We start from the raw sequence: 15,157 nt of genomic DNA, 5'->3' as shown, positions 1-15,157 counted from the left end.
AAAAAAAAAAATTTGTCATCACAAAAATGTCTGGACTTAAAAAACACCTGAGAAGATGTAAAGACAAGCCACTGATTAGGAGAAAATTTTCAATAAAATATATGACAAAATACTTGCATAAAAAATATCATTTTATAACACCCATAAAATGATAAACAACCACATTTTATAAAACAGATAGGGCCCTTCCTGGAGGAATAACAGGTTTAAGCATAGCACTATGAAGCTGTCTGAAGCCACTGCAGCACAAGTTTGATCCCCGGCCAGGGAGCTGATCCACATGGCGCAGCAGACTTCTCCTGTCTCTGCTGCTGCTCTCCTTAGCAGTGTACTTCATCAATTCTGCCTGTTCTGTTCCCCAGTCTGTCTCTGGTGAATCCTCTCAAAGCCCCTGCACACCTCTGGCTCGTATCCCAGTTCTGTATGCATAAATAAATAAAGTCTTAAAACAAAAAGTACAGTTCGAGGGTAACTTGTACAACTATCACCGTGTTCTACATCTGGAACAGTTCCATCAACCCAAAAGAAACTCCATACCCATTAGCCATCATTCCCCATTACTAGCTCTGGCTAACCACTAATCTATTTTCTATGTGATGTATTGGCCTATTCTGGATAATTTAAATTAGTGGACTGACTTCTTTTACTTAGTTTAATGTTTGCAAGGGTTGTCAATGTTGCAGCATATATTGGTACTTCTACTCTTTATGGCTGAATAATATTCCAGTATGTCAATGTATTTTACTTTATTTTTCCATTCAGTTGCTGAAAGACATTTAGGTTGTTCCTACTTTTTAGTTATCATGCTATATTAAATATTTGTGCGCAAGTTTTTATATGGGCATATATTTCTTTTGGGTGAAGTCACTGACAAATCTCAGACATAAGAAAGCATATCTTTTATGAATTTACTTAAGAGAAATTATAGAAAAGACAAATCTAATTTACAAGGACAGAAATCATACTAGTAGCTGCTTAGGCCCCAGACTCAGGTATAAGAGAACTTTCTAGGGTGATGGAAATGTTACCTATCTTGTATGTTAATTATACCCCAATTAAGTTAAATAAAAAATAACTCTAAATCACAACTAGTCAAAAAGTCTTACTGTTCCATTTTTTATTGAGGCAAGAACAATTCAGACTGGTAAATCAGTAACTTTAAGTTCTCAGTGATTTGACAACAGCAAAGACTCCCTTTCCCGTGATCCTCTCCTTCATTTCTCCATTCCCGGCAATCCTCTCTGATTGAACTCTGGGTAGCAATCAACTGTTTTTAGAATAATTTTCAGCAAGGCAATAGCAACATGGGGATTTTTAAGTGGGTGTACTTCCCTCAGCCTTCTCACAAAACTCAATCATTTGCCAAGCTAAGGGACTTAGAAGATCCCACTGTACTAAAGACATCTAATAAATGATCTGCTTTTGTCTTTTCTATGAAATTGAGATAGAGGTGAAAGATACCAGATGATCAAGTCTTTTCTTTAGAAAACCCACTCCAAATACAGTATCATCCGCAAACCATTTATGGATTTACGATGAGACAATACTTCTAGGGTACAAGGTGAAGAGAGACATTTATCTGTCTTTCTTAGGTTTGTAAAAGGTGGGGGTGGGATCTGTTCAAGTACTGCAGATACATTAGTTCAATGAGATCTACAGGAGAAAACATAGGCAAAGTCTAGGCAAGAAAATGGTGATTCTGATTAATGTACTTGGAAGTCCTTAAGAGGTAACGTGGTTTTCTTATTTTTAATAGTTCTTCACTTGCACAGAAAATAAAAATCTAGGGAACCATGGATGCAGGGCACCCACCCATTCCTTGTCTTATTGCACTAAGGGAATCAAAGGGAACAAAAGTAGAGAATTCTATTTTTTTTCTCATTAGGAGGAATTTTAGTTTTTTTTTCCCCATGGTTCTAAACTTCAAAAATTTTTCAATATATTCATTATATCATCCTTAATTTTTGCACAATGCATGATTTCCCCATGAAATTCCTACCACCAATTCACCTATGCACCATCACCACTCTTCCCATTCGTGTTCTGACCCTCCTCCCCACTCCTCTCCTACAGAATGTGTGAAGCAGAGCATTCTTATACAGTTCTTATAGTAGTAGATTCTCAGAGTTTCCCTGGGAGCCTGGGATTGGTTCTCTTTCTGAATACTTTAGTTCAAAGAGGCTAAAAAAGAAAGAGAACAAGCCAAGAGCACAAAAACTAGAACAAACAGCAACCGGATAATAAAACCACAACCCCCACTGAGTGAGCATGTCTCTCTCCACTGGGTGCTTACAGTGACTTTCTATTCAAGATAACCTGAATATCTCTCCAGGACACACTCATCCAACATAATTGTTTGGAAACAAGGATCTAAAAGGTGAACACAAATCTCTTCGGTTAAAAAGACGATGCCTATTAAAAGGTAACCACTTCCTCTAAATGGCCAGTCTGTATATAGCACGCAAAAGGTTCCTCCCCAAGCCCCCTTTTCTCTATTTTTGTCCCTCTACATCAGGACCAAATTCAGTCAGAACCAATTAAGCTGGCCAGTTGTCCCAGTCCATCCATGCTTTTCAAGCCTGCTTCTAAAAGACTCTCTACTGTCCTGAGATTTACTGATTTGACAGACTGGCTCTGCCCTTCAGCAAGGTGGACCAGATAATGAACCTCACAGTGGGTGATTAGTGAGAGGCCATCAGCTGGTTAAAGAAGTGGTGACAGTGACTATCTTTAATTTCCCTGGGCAGTTGCTCCACCTCCCTGATTTTATTTGGTTGAAGCCCTAGACACCCCTTATAAAGCTTTTTTATGCACTACTTACAGATTCCACATGCCCAGGTCCTTACCATGCATAAGCAAGGCACTGAATCACACGAAGAGATCACCAGAGTACAGGGAGTGGGGGAAACAGCATACACAAGTACTAGCAGTCCTTCTTCTTTACAGTTTACTGAAAGCAGGTTAACATACCCAACTCAAACCAGGAGGTGGATGTTTTGTGTGATCAATTTCTTTCCTTGGAAATAGATCACATTTCAGAGGTGACCAAAAAACAAGCAAACAAAAACACTAATAATCCAAAAACGCTGTCTCTATACCTAACTCACAAGTTGATATAAATCTCTGCCGCCCTGCTAGGATTCTTCTCTCTAACAGAATTCCTTAATAAAATTCTAGCTATAGTGAGGTATATCATTTTTTTTTATTACAAAAGTTTATTTTTACATCATTGAGGTATATCATTTTTAAGATTACAACTGCCTCTGAGTAGTTGTAGAAGGTTAAAGAGCTGTTATGGTACTTAACTAAAACATTTCCAATAAAACAGAGAAAAAAGTTTACTTCTGGCCTCTAGTGTTACCATTGGCAAGGTATGCTTGCAGAGCTTTGAGTTACCTCCTGGGAAAAGAGGTTGTGGTGGAAATAAAAAGTTCCCAAAAATCTTTCTGGAAGGAGGGAAGTGGCTAACAACAAGGTGGCTGAAGAAAGAAGTCTTATGTGTACATTATTGATGTATATGAGTTATCTTTTAATATCTTTCTGGGATAAACCAAGAAAGCAAAGACCGCTGTTTCTTGTCTTCTTAACAGGCTGACAAAGGGAGCCTCCCTTGAGGCACAAAGGGTTAGTCTCAGCATTATGAAGCTGTCTGCAGCCACTGCAGCAGTAGTCAAGTCCCTAGCCAGGGAGCTGACCCACATGGCACATCAGACCTCCCCACCGCTCTCCTCGGCAGTGTATCTGCCTGTTCTGTTCCCCATTCTATCTATGGTGAACTTTCTCACACACCCCCATTTCTGACCTTTAGCTCTTGTATGCATTAAGACATGTAAAAAATACTTGTTTTAAAAAAGATTTCTTTATGCATGCAAGGAATAGATTGTAGGCCAGAGGTGTTGGGGATAAGAGGATTCACTAGACAGATTGGGGAGCAGAACAGGCAGATCCAATGAATTACACTGCTGAAGTGAGCAGGGGGCAAGACAGAAGAGGTCCACCTTGCCGTGTGGGTCACCTCCCTGGCTGGGGATTGAACTCATGCTATTGTGGGTGCAGAGAGCTTTATAGTGCTGAGACTTAATCCCTTGTGCCACAAGGGAGGTGCCTAAAATAAATCCTCAAAAAAAATATTGACTACTGGAATTCATTCAACCTCCAACATGATTTCTCCAATGCACTGACAATGAAGCTTTACTGAGGATGACTAGAAATTTATGTGAAGGGCATTTCAAAATTCATACTTAATTGGAGAAAATGTGGACAATGGTAGAGGGGAATAATAAGCTGAGCTCTTTGACCAGTGACCTTGCATTCACCCAGCTTCGCTGTGAAACATTAATTTTGAGTTTAAAGTATGTTCCTTTTTAAGCAAAATGGAATTATTACTGTATTTTTTTAGAATATTTATTTATGCATATAAGAATTAGAGTGCAGATCAAAGCTGCAGTGGGGTGAGAGGATTCACCAGAGACAGAGTGGGGAGCAGCAGGCAAGACAGGAGAGGTCTGCTGCACCTTCTGGGTCAGCTCCCTGGCTGAGGATCAGATTCATATTGCAATGGCTGGCGACAGCCTGCACTATGTCTTTAACCACTGGCCTGTACTCCAGTTGTGTGTGCATAAATAAATAAATCTTTTTTTTTAAAGATTTATTTATTTATTCATATAGAGCTGGGGTACAGGTCAGAGATGCAGAGTGTGAGAGGATTCACCAGAGACAGAGTGGGGAGCAGAACAGGCAGATCGACCAAGTACACTGCTGAGGGGAGCAGCGGGCGGGTCAGGAGAGGTCTGCCACGCCATGTGGATCTCCTCTGGGGCAGGCGGGAATTGAACTCATGCTGAAGTGGCTTAAGCTTCTTAGTGCTGTGCTTTAACCGGCTGTGCCATCAGGGAGGGCCAATAAATAAATATTAAAATAAAAAGAGAGAGAGAGTGACTCCCCTCATTTACAAAGTTATCATGCTTTGCCAGGGACCTCTACTTAGGCAATTCTGCTGAATGGTCAGGCAAACTCTACAAGCTTAATACTCTTCCCAAACCAAGAACTGACTTAAACCCCAGGAATAAGCTCTTCACCCTTCCTGTTATCTTCACTGTCCCTGTTATCTTCACTGTCCCTGCTTCTCCTCCAACCTTACTATCCCTGACTTGTCGCTTCCTTCAGAAAATCTGACAAGCTCAGGTTGTTATGCATGCCCAAGTCTGAGGAAATAGAAACATAGTTCGCATCATGGCTCTACTACTAACAGCTGTGTGACCTTGGACAAATTACTTGGTATCTTTAGCGTACTCATCTAAAAAAAAAAAAAAGATAATTGCACTTACCCCAAATAGTTGATATAAGAATTAAGTAAATAACCTATATAAAATTGCCTAGCTTGAACATCGCAAGCTGTTCCTTTCCTTTTATTTATTTGCATCCATTGAAATCCAAGATATCCAACCCTGATCTTGGGTCCCTGGTAGCACAGCTTATTTCCTGGAGCAAGTAAGAGTGATCATCTGACCCTCCATGTGCACATCGTAATATGACGCCCTATATAACATGAAGCTGTTTTCTGAGGTTAAAAAGCAGCTTGTGGCCCTCCCTGGTGGCGCAGCGGGTTAAAGCACAGCACTGAGAATCTAAAGCCGCTTCCGCATGAGTTCGATTCCCGCCTGCCCTGGAGGTGACCACATGGCGTGGCAGACCTCTCCTGACCCGCCCACTGCTCCCCTCAGCGGTGTACTTCGTCGATCTGCCTGTTCTGCTCCCCACTCTGTCTCTGGTGAATCCTCTCACCCTCCGCATCTCTGGCCTGTACCCCAGTTCTGTATGCACAAATAAATAAATCTTTAAAAAAAAAAAAAAAAAAAGCAGCTTGTAGGAAAACCCCTCGGCCTCTGAGTCTGGGTCTTTCCTGCTGTAATGAATCCAAGGAACAAACAACTCATATCAAACTTTTTTCTGCCAAACAGATCAACTGAAATTCCAGAATCTAAACAGAAGCAATAAGAGAGGTAGGGTCAGACAGCCAGCACTTTGTCACATGCTCCTCCTCAACAAGGGTTCCCACAGCAACCATCACCCAGGGCTACAGAGAGGCAGTGCAGAAGTACAGGCTGTTGTACAGGAAACTGAGTTATTACTACTGTGGGTGTTTTAAGTCTCAGCTCTCCAGCAGATGTCTCTGCCAAAGGTGCACTGCATGTTAAGCCCTGTTCTAAGATAAGCAAACATCACAGACTCTGAGGCCATTGCTCTGGGGAGAACTGTATATCGGTAGCTCCCATGGGCAAAGTGAACCACACTCTCCTCCCACTCAGAAAGCCCCACTACCAGTCTTCCTCAACAACCAGCAGTTTTCTGGAGCTGGCTCTCCCACATGCCTGGCAGATGAGAGCTGATGGTTAAAATTTCAAGCCCTGTGTGAGCCACATGGTTTCACACTAGTAGCTGCACTGAAAGCACTCATGGTAGTAGAGCCACATGGTTTTAGTGGTAGCTGCAGTGGAAGCACTCATGCCTACCACCCATCTCCTCTGCCAGGTCAGCAGTGATGCGCAAACCAAGGGCCAAAACATGTAGAGCTTCAGTGTCGGGCTCCATGCTCCTCTTAAAATCTGAAGTTCTTAAGCAAGTCCCCAAGATCTTTCTGCATTTCCTCCTAGATCATAGGTTCTCAAGTAATGGGTGCCACTCATCGATGTTTGCCCCACAAATAAGAGTCCTCCACTTAATAGCATCTCACTCTCCTCAGGGAAAATATAACGGAGTTTCATTAGAATTTCTAAATACCAAGGAGTCATATATAATGGCTCTTAGGATTGGGTAAAAATAAAAAACATTTAGAAATTTTATTATCTTTTAAAGATTTATCTATTTATGCATACAGAACTGAGGTACAAGCCAGAGGCATAGGGGGTGAGAGGATTCACCAGAGACTGAGTGGGGAGCAGAACAGGAGGATATACTGAAATACACTGCTGAAGGGAAGTAATGGGTGAAATAGGAGAGGTCTGCTGCACATGTGGAGTAGCTGCCTGCCTGGGCATTGAACTCAGGCTGTAGCTGAGACTTAACCCCTAGTCTGCCAGTGAGGTCCCTTACTAGGTTCTTGATGAACATTTGTGAATGACTTAAAGGCAGCATAATGCCAAGTTTGCGTGCCAGCAATGTAGTGGGCCAGGAGGCTGAGTAGGGGGGCTGGGTTGCCTGGAAGGCAACTGAGCCTCCCAGGCCCCCCAAATTTTTACCCTTTCTCTGGGCTCTCTCTGGCCTTCTTGAGGTCTTGCCCCTGACTTCCAGGCTCAGGTGTGCACTCATGAATGTCCGCCCATGCTTCAGGTGTCCACAATCAGGCACGTGTGCCCTGTGCCCATGCTTCCAATTGCCTCTTGCAGTAGTACCATCAAGGCCATAAGTGACAGCCACAGAGGCCAATGGCACAAAAAGTCTGATCAGTTTCAGTTACCCTGCAGGCAGTGTGAATTAGGACAGGGAAGAGAGTCAGTGCATCAGGGAAGATGGAAGCTTTGGTAATTTAAAGTACTGAATTCTATTTCTCTATCAGCCAGCTTCTGGATACCCTGTGACCTAATGTGACTTACACAAACTCTGGGACTCTTCTCTATTCTTTCTGCTTTTTCTGACCCTGGCATTGAGTGCATTTTGTAATCTATGCCTTTCCATTTATCCAATCCCTACCTATCCCCTAGTGAGGTCCAGCTCAGTTCTTTTCTGCTGTAGATGATCTTTCCTGACACTACAATCTGCAGAGAACTTTCTCTAACAGGAATTCACAGAACCTATTGGTAGTACTGGTCAGCTGTGGTTCATAAGTTTCCTTAAGCTGTATCTTGCACTATTCCATCCCTTGAGAACAAAGACCCTTTACCATACTTCTCTATTCCTCAAATACCTAGCAAAATCGGAAGCACAGAACAGAGACTGAATGTTAAAACACTGATAGCTGGATGAAGGCTGAAATGAGAATGAGCCAATCATTTACTTGCTATCTAACAGTGTTTCAAAAGCAAAGCAAAAAAAAAAAAAAAAATTGGTTATTAGGGTGCTTGGAGTCGGTTTTCATCTGAATCTGAAAATGCCACATGTACTCTAGGTATTCAGGAATCTAAGGTCTGTTATGAAGCCCTCTCTTGCCTATGAAGAAACAAGAGCTCAGTGTCAAAGCATTTGTAAACCTGGGCTTCCTAGGTGGCACAAGACACGGCACTGTCGAGCCAGCCACTGCAACATGAGTGTGATGCCTGGCCAGGGCGCTGACACACATGACGCAGCAGATCTCTCCTCTCTCACCCATGCTCTCTTCAGCAGTGTATTTCAGCAGATCTGCCTGTCCTGCTCACCACTCTATCTGTTGAATCCTTGCACCCCTTCTACCCTTGTATACTGGCCAACATCTGAGCTCCTGTATGCATAAATACACAGTTCTTTAAAAAAAGAAAAAAAAGCATTTATAAATCTAATCAAACAAGGAACAGCCTAAAAGGAGCTCAAGGCCACTAAAACTAAGGATTTTTTTTTTAAAGATTTATTTTACTTATTTATGCATACAAGCACTGGGGTATAATCCAGAGGTGTGTGGATGGGGAGGGGTGAGAGGATTCACCAGAGACAGAGTGGGGAACAGAACAGACAGGCAGACTAATGCAGTACACAGCTGAGGATAGCAGCAGGCGAGACAGGAGAGGTCTACTGTGCTACGTGGGTCACCTACCTGGTCGGGAATCAAACTTGTACTGCAGTGGCTGCAGAGAAGCCCAAAGCTAGTGATTCTTTTTTTTTTTTTTTAAAGATTAATTTATTTATGCATACAGAAATGGGGTACAGGTCAGAGGTGCATGGGCAGTGCTGTGCCATGTGGGTCACCTCCAGGGTGGGCAGGGATCAAATTCATGCTAAAGTGGCTTTAGCTTCTTAGTCCTGTGCTGGAACTCACTGCGCTACCAGAGAGGGCCTGATTCTTAAGGAAGTAATTTGCAGGTGTGTGTCAAAGACTGAAAATTTTATGAACGATGGGGCCTTCTTCAAGATAAAAAGATATAGGGCCTTCCTAGTGGTGTTAAATTTCAGCACTATTAAGCTACAAGCAGCCACTGCAGCATGAGTTTAATCCTTGGCTAGAGAGCTGACCCACATGGTACAGCAGACCTCTCTAGTCTCACCTACTGCTCCCTTCAGCAGTGTATTTCGGTCAGTCTATCTGTTCAGCTCCCCACTCTGTCTCTTGTGAATCCTCTCATCCCCACAACTCTGGCCTACACCCCAGCTCTTGTATGCATAAATAAAATAAATCTTAAAAAAAAGAAAAAAGACATGTACATATTTTACACACAGTCCCAGAATGTTCAGTAATTCTCTAAATAGTGCTGATTCCACCTGCATGAGGTACCTGGAGTCATCAAATACCAAGAAACAGAAAGTAGAACAGTAGTTACTAGGGGCTGCAGGGAGGAGAGATGGGGGAGATGCTGTTTAATGGGTACAGTTTTAGTTTGGGAAGATGAAATGTTCTGGAGGTAGGTGGTGGTGATGGTTACACAACAAGATGAATGTATTTAATGCCAGTGAACTGTATACTTAGAAATAATTAGAACAGTAAATTTTATGTATAATTTAACACACACACAAAAAGGAGTCAAAATGAAGAAGCTTTACAATCAATCCCAGACAAATATGACACCTGTGTATATAATATAAAAATGCATACAGTTTAGTACACTAGAAAATGCACAGTTTTTCAGTCATGCTGAGGGTATTAACTGATTAAACAGCTTTATCCTCCATGAAATGAGAATTAACAGAAAAAATGTCATTTATCTTTTGGACATCTGAAAAGAAACCCCAGTGTGAAACACTGGGCTTTTTAAATTAAGCAGTAATGAATTTATAATCATCAAGTTGAAATGCCTCAAACAGAGGTTAGAATGTGTCTAGGGTTTGTCGGAACTTAAAAATACACCAGTCTCTTGCCAGAGAAAACGGCAAAACTGGACAGGCAGATCTAGCAGAGTCCTTTCTTGTTTGCTATCTTATTGAGTGTTATAAATTCCAGCTAACTCCTATCCATGATCTTCAGGTTTTATTTTAGGAGTACTTTAGAATTAACTTGGGGATTAAGCTCTTGATTTTTTCTTTATATTTAGTTTGCTGTTAACAACTGCAGGCCCTACTGCATCCCTTATCCGGTTCTTTGGGGAGGTGTGAACACACTTAAACGTTAAGTGACAGCAGTGTTCATAGGTGAAGAGAGAGAAGTGCCACCACACAGGCTGGAGACTAACAAGGCAATCAAATATTTCTGATTTGATAGTGCTGAGAATAAATCCATGTTCATCCTAGTGCAGCCGTTTAGAACCCTTCAAAGCAGGGACGAAGCAAAAACTATTTGGAGGACAGTTTTGAAATAGTCTCACCCTTTTTTCCCTCCCTCTAAGCCAGAAGAATGGTAAAACTGGTCACGAATGAGGAAAACTCTGAAAGCAAGAACCTCACTATCCAACACCACACCTGTATAGGGAGGCACGTAATTATTTATTGACTAAGTAAATAAATCTTTTGAGATCTTGTATCCCTTCTACATTCCCAGGGAGAGACACGGACTTTCCCTCTACATATGAATAGAAATAGCCTCATCTCAGATTTGTGGACTCTTTGAGAGGCACTTTCATCACTTCATTTAACTTTGAAAAGAAGTTGGGGGAGGGCGAGGACACGTGCTTGCTAATCATCCCTTTCCAGATTGCCTTATGCACCAGAATGGATTTTTATTATTGGTCTGTGGCTGCAACTGCTGTAGAAAAATTTCAGCTTGACCTTCCCAAGCTGCTGGAGGATGAATACTGCACGTGGCTGTCAGGGAAAATATGTCTTTTTTTTTTTTCCCTTTAAAGCTTTTAGACTAACCACAGCTCACTGTGGTAGGAAAGTCACCCTTTCACTGTACAAAACTCAAGATCTTGAATTTGTTTGCATAAAAATGACAGAGAAACCACTGATCTAAACTGACCCAACAGGGAAGAGCAGCACCTCACAGAGGGGCAGTATCAAACAGTGGAATTCAGGATTGACCCTCCAGCAGAAGAGGAAGAAAGAAAACAAAGCCATTTATAAAAGCAGTTTAAATATGAGGGTGGAGCCTCACAGCTGACCTCACAAAAGAGAACAAATATGTCAAAGGGAACAACAGACGACTAGAGTCTTACCCATCTGGCTGAGGAAAGTGCCACTGGAAAGAATACTGAGAAGTCTGTGTGTTAGGAAAAAAGACTTGCTTGATGCCTCACTGGGAGAGCTGAACAGCGTTCAGGAACATTGGAACACATGGATACACCACAGCTGGCTGGCGCTGCTGGCAAGATGCTCAGAGAAGGTTACAGTGGCGCACTGGCAAAAAAGGGCCAGCAAAGCTTATGCTGTTTGTTTGTTTGTTTTTCTTTTTGTTTTGTTTTTTTTTAATTAACTTGGAGCCTTTACCTAGATTCTCACCTCAGGAATACCCTGGCCCCTTCAACTGGGGAGTAGCGGGGGAAGAAGGACTGTGTTAATAGGTTATCTCATTTTGTGCTTTTGTACTTTTAGGACTCAAGAGTCTCATTCTGAAGCATCAAGTTCAATCCCATGCCATGTTAAAGCCCCAATTGTACTTTTATATAACAAAGAGCCAAGTGCAAGCATTTTGGGAAAAGGGGAAATCAGGCCAGACTCAAGGAAAACAAACACACACCACTATCCTATCTGCATCTCCAACTCAATCCGCACCACAGAAAAACCTGCTCAGAAATAATTGCTCAAGGCAAACAGAACTCAATTACTAAGGAAAATGTGTACCAGCGAGGGCTCATGTTTTAAAGGGAAGCCAAATAGCTTCAAATTAAACCAAGCTCAAGAATGTTCTAAGTTCTCATTTCTTATTTTCAAAAATCAAAATAATTCTCTGCCTAAACTGTAAAAGAGAAATGCCTTCTCACCCACCTTAAAATAATAATTCACCAAATTTTCACCTACATATCTTGTATGTATTTAAACAACACCCTCATATAACACAAAGCAGAAACCATCACTCTATTTAAAGTACAATTCCATTACTAATTCCTCTTAGCAGGCTGGCTTTTGCCACTCCCACTGGAAGTTCAGTCACAGAATTCCTTTGCCATCAGAAAGACAGCCACTGCTTGATCTGAGCCACCAAGTAGGTCACTATGGAGAGAGTGGAGGCTTACCTGTTCTTCTGACAGCTGGGATATGTGATTCACAGCAGCGTAGGATTCAATTTTGGGGTTAAAGTGGTTAACGATGGCTCTGAAACAAAGAATTAACATTAATGTAGCACCAGATGGGAGAAATGGATAAATGAGTTAAAACAAAACAAAACCAAAAAACTAGTATATGAATCCTCTGGCTCAGAATACTAGAGTGAGGCAGTGGGATGTCAGAGGACAACAATCCTCTTATCCAACATGAAGTCACATGGGGATAAAATGGTAGTTCTGAAATGGGAGGGTTAATGATCTACTAGAAAGACAGAATCAAGTATCTCTGTTTTACAAATGACCTAGGTGAAAGCCCCCAAGCCCCACAGAAAAAAAAAATCAAAACACAAAGGTTCTTCAGCTAAGAAACAGGATCCAGGGGCCTAGCCACTAGGGCCCTGTGCTTTGGTCAGGAAGTAGCTTCCTCTGACTTGGACAACAGGGCACTCAGTAAGACAGGACAAAAACAAGTCTTGATGAGGTTGAGTTTTTTCCAATCCTAGCAACAGTCTTCATACTTGTTTGCCAGTATGTGAAATCAAAATTTTATTTACAGCTATTCAAAGCAAAATCAGAATGTCGTTTTCAAAAACCCCCTTCTCCATTACCTCCTTCCACTCAAAGTCACCCAAGTCTTATCAAGCTTACCACTTAAAGGCTTCCCTGCTGACACAATGGGTTAAAGTTTCAGCACTGTGAAGCTTCTGCGGGCCACTGCAGCACGAGTCTGACCCCCCCACCCCACCCCCCACCCCCGCAGGGAGCTGATCCACCTGGAGCAACAGAGCTCTCCCGACCTGCCCACTGCTCCCCTCCAGCAGTGTATTTCAGTACATCGTCTGTTCTGCTCCCCACTGTCTCTGGTAACTCCTCTCACCCTCCATACCTCTGACCTGTGCCCCAATACTGTATGCATAAATAAATCTTTAAAAAATCAAACAAAACACACACACACAACTTACCACTTAAAATTCTTTAAGCTGGAAATAAATTTCTATGAAACCAATGTTTTGGTACAGATCTGAGCCATATCTTGTGTGGTGTAACCTCCCCTCTACCCCCAAAAGGGGCAGGCTTTAGGTTAGGAATTAACATGAGTCCATATTACCATAAAACGTATTAAATAAGTGGGGAAAATAGATCTATTTTTCTAACAGAACAACTTCAAATATTATATGTAGATCTTTTCTCCTTTAGGAGAGAGTTTAATACTCTTTTCCACTGAGGGTGGGCTAGACTTCGTGACTTATTTTCAAAGAACAGAGAAAGTGAAGAAACCTGGGGAACACCACTTAACCAAGAGATGAAGATGAACAATGCCAGTGATGTCATATATTCCCTAGCAGGATCTGATGAAAAGGAACTGGAACTCTGTTGTATACTTCAAAAAAAAAAAAAAAAAAAACCCATAACTTCCATTCTACTCATGAGAAGAGCATCAGAAAGACCCAGGCTGGGAGGTCATGTATAAAATACCTGGCCAATACTCCTTAAGACTGTCAAGGTTGGGGCCTCCCTAGGGGTTAAGTCTCAGCACTATTACCACTACAGCTTGAGCTCGACCCCCTGCTAGGAAGCTAACAACACACATGCTGCGGCAGACATTGCCTGTCCTGCCTTCTGCTCTCCTTAGCAGTGTGTCTCAGTAGATGTGCTTACTGTTCTACTACCCCTGCCCCAAACCCCTGGTCTCTGGGGAATCCTCTCACACCCCATAACTCTATCCTACACCCTGGCTCTATGTATAAAATAAATTAATCTAAAAATATAAAAAGTAAAATAAAAATCATGGTTTGGAATCCTAGTGTGATTATTTGTTTTTTGAATAAATTTTGACAAGCTGTATCTATCATTGAGAAAAAAGTAGGAATAATACTTAACAATTTAAAACTTAGCACAGTACCTAGGATAGTACTATTAGGCATACAATAAGTATTTATTGAAAAAGACTAAATCAAAGGATTCTTTTATAATACAGCAATGATAAACATTTAGTGCATTTCCTGGCACACAGGTGGTGCTCAATAGATATTACATGAATAAATAAATCAAATAGGATAGAAATGGGTCAGAAGTAAGAGTAGAGTTCTGGTACCTTATTTTTCCAGAAGCTAACAAGAAGGGTAGAGATGTTATCTGCAAATTAACATGGTGGTTTGGTCTAAATACAAAGTGAGGGAGAATTTGTGACCCAGTGAGGGTGAATATGAAAACACTGGCAGGGATAACCATAGTTCAGGAGCAGAAAGGAAAACCTGGAGCCTAAGCCTGATGAGAACACTGGAGAGAGGGACAGGGTTAAAGATGCACCGAGAATCCCACCAAACCTAGCAACTTAAAGCACACTGGCTGAGTCAAAGGCTCTAGCATTTGCAAGCAATAGGATTGAAGGAAAGAAAGCCAAGGGTCAAATAAATCTACTCTAGCCCTTAGGTCCTGACAAGAAAGAATCTGTATTTTGTAAATGCATCTATCTCATGTACAGGTTTTGTGTGTGTGTGTGTGTGTGTGTTTTTTTTTTTTCCTTAAATATTTTAGTAAGATCAAAAAAAAAAAAAAGGTTTTTTAAAAATCCTGAGTCAACTGAACTAGGGTTCTTTGTCTGGAAGACAGAAAACTTCAAGGTAGCCCAGTGACTGGGGGGATGGCAGCAATAACTGAGGTCCAGCTGGTAATCCCAAGAAGATGGTGAAGTTCGGACAATGAAATAGTCCAGGAATGAAATATATGGGATGCTGTGATTCTCTTCCCTTTCTAGCTAAGGAGTCCCCTTACCAGAAAGAAAAAAAAAAAATGCAAGAAACAAAAGGAGGAGAATAGGAAAGAGGAGGAAGGCAAGACAAGCTGGGAAGGCTCAGAGGGAGGGAGGAGTAAAGGTATAAAGGGAGAGAAAGCGAAAC

General features: G+C 41.6%; 1 protein-coding gene across 1 annotated transcript in view; it reads right to left on the bottom strand.

The window, feature by feature from the left end:
* Positions 1 to 15,157, bottom strand: part of LOC101627384 (chromosome unknown open reading frame, human C10orf76) — a 167,012-nt gene that overhangs the window by 14,431 nt on the left and 137,424 nt on the right. The window contains exon 24 of the mRNA XM_004680499.2: positions 12,228 to 12,306. Within this exon, the coding sequence (XP_004680556.1) occupies positions 12,228 to 12,306 (79 nt within the window). The remainder of the gene's footprint in view (positions 1 to 12,227; positions 12,307 to 15,157) is intronic.

This window comes from Condylura cristata, unplaced genomic scaffold (genome assembly GCF_000260355.1).
Source record: "Condylura cristata isolate star-nosed mole 26May11 unplaced genomic scaffold, ConCri1.0 scaffold00011, whole genome shotgun sequence".
Taxonomy (NCBI): Eukaryota; Metazoa; Chordata; class Mammalia; order Eulipotyphla; family Talpidae; genus Condylura; species Condylura cristata.
The sequence above is the reverse complement of the archived record's forward strand: the minus strand, read 5'-3'. Positions and strand labels throughout refer to the sequence as shown.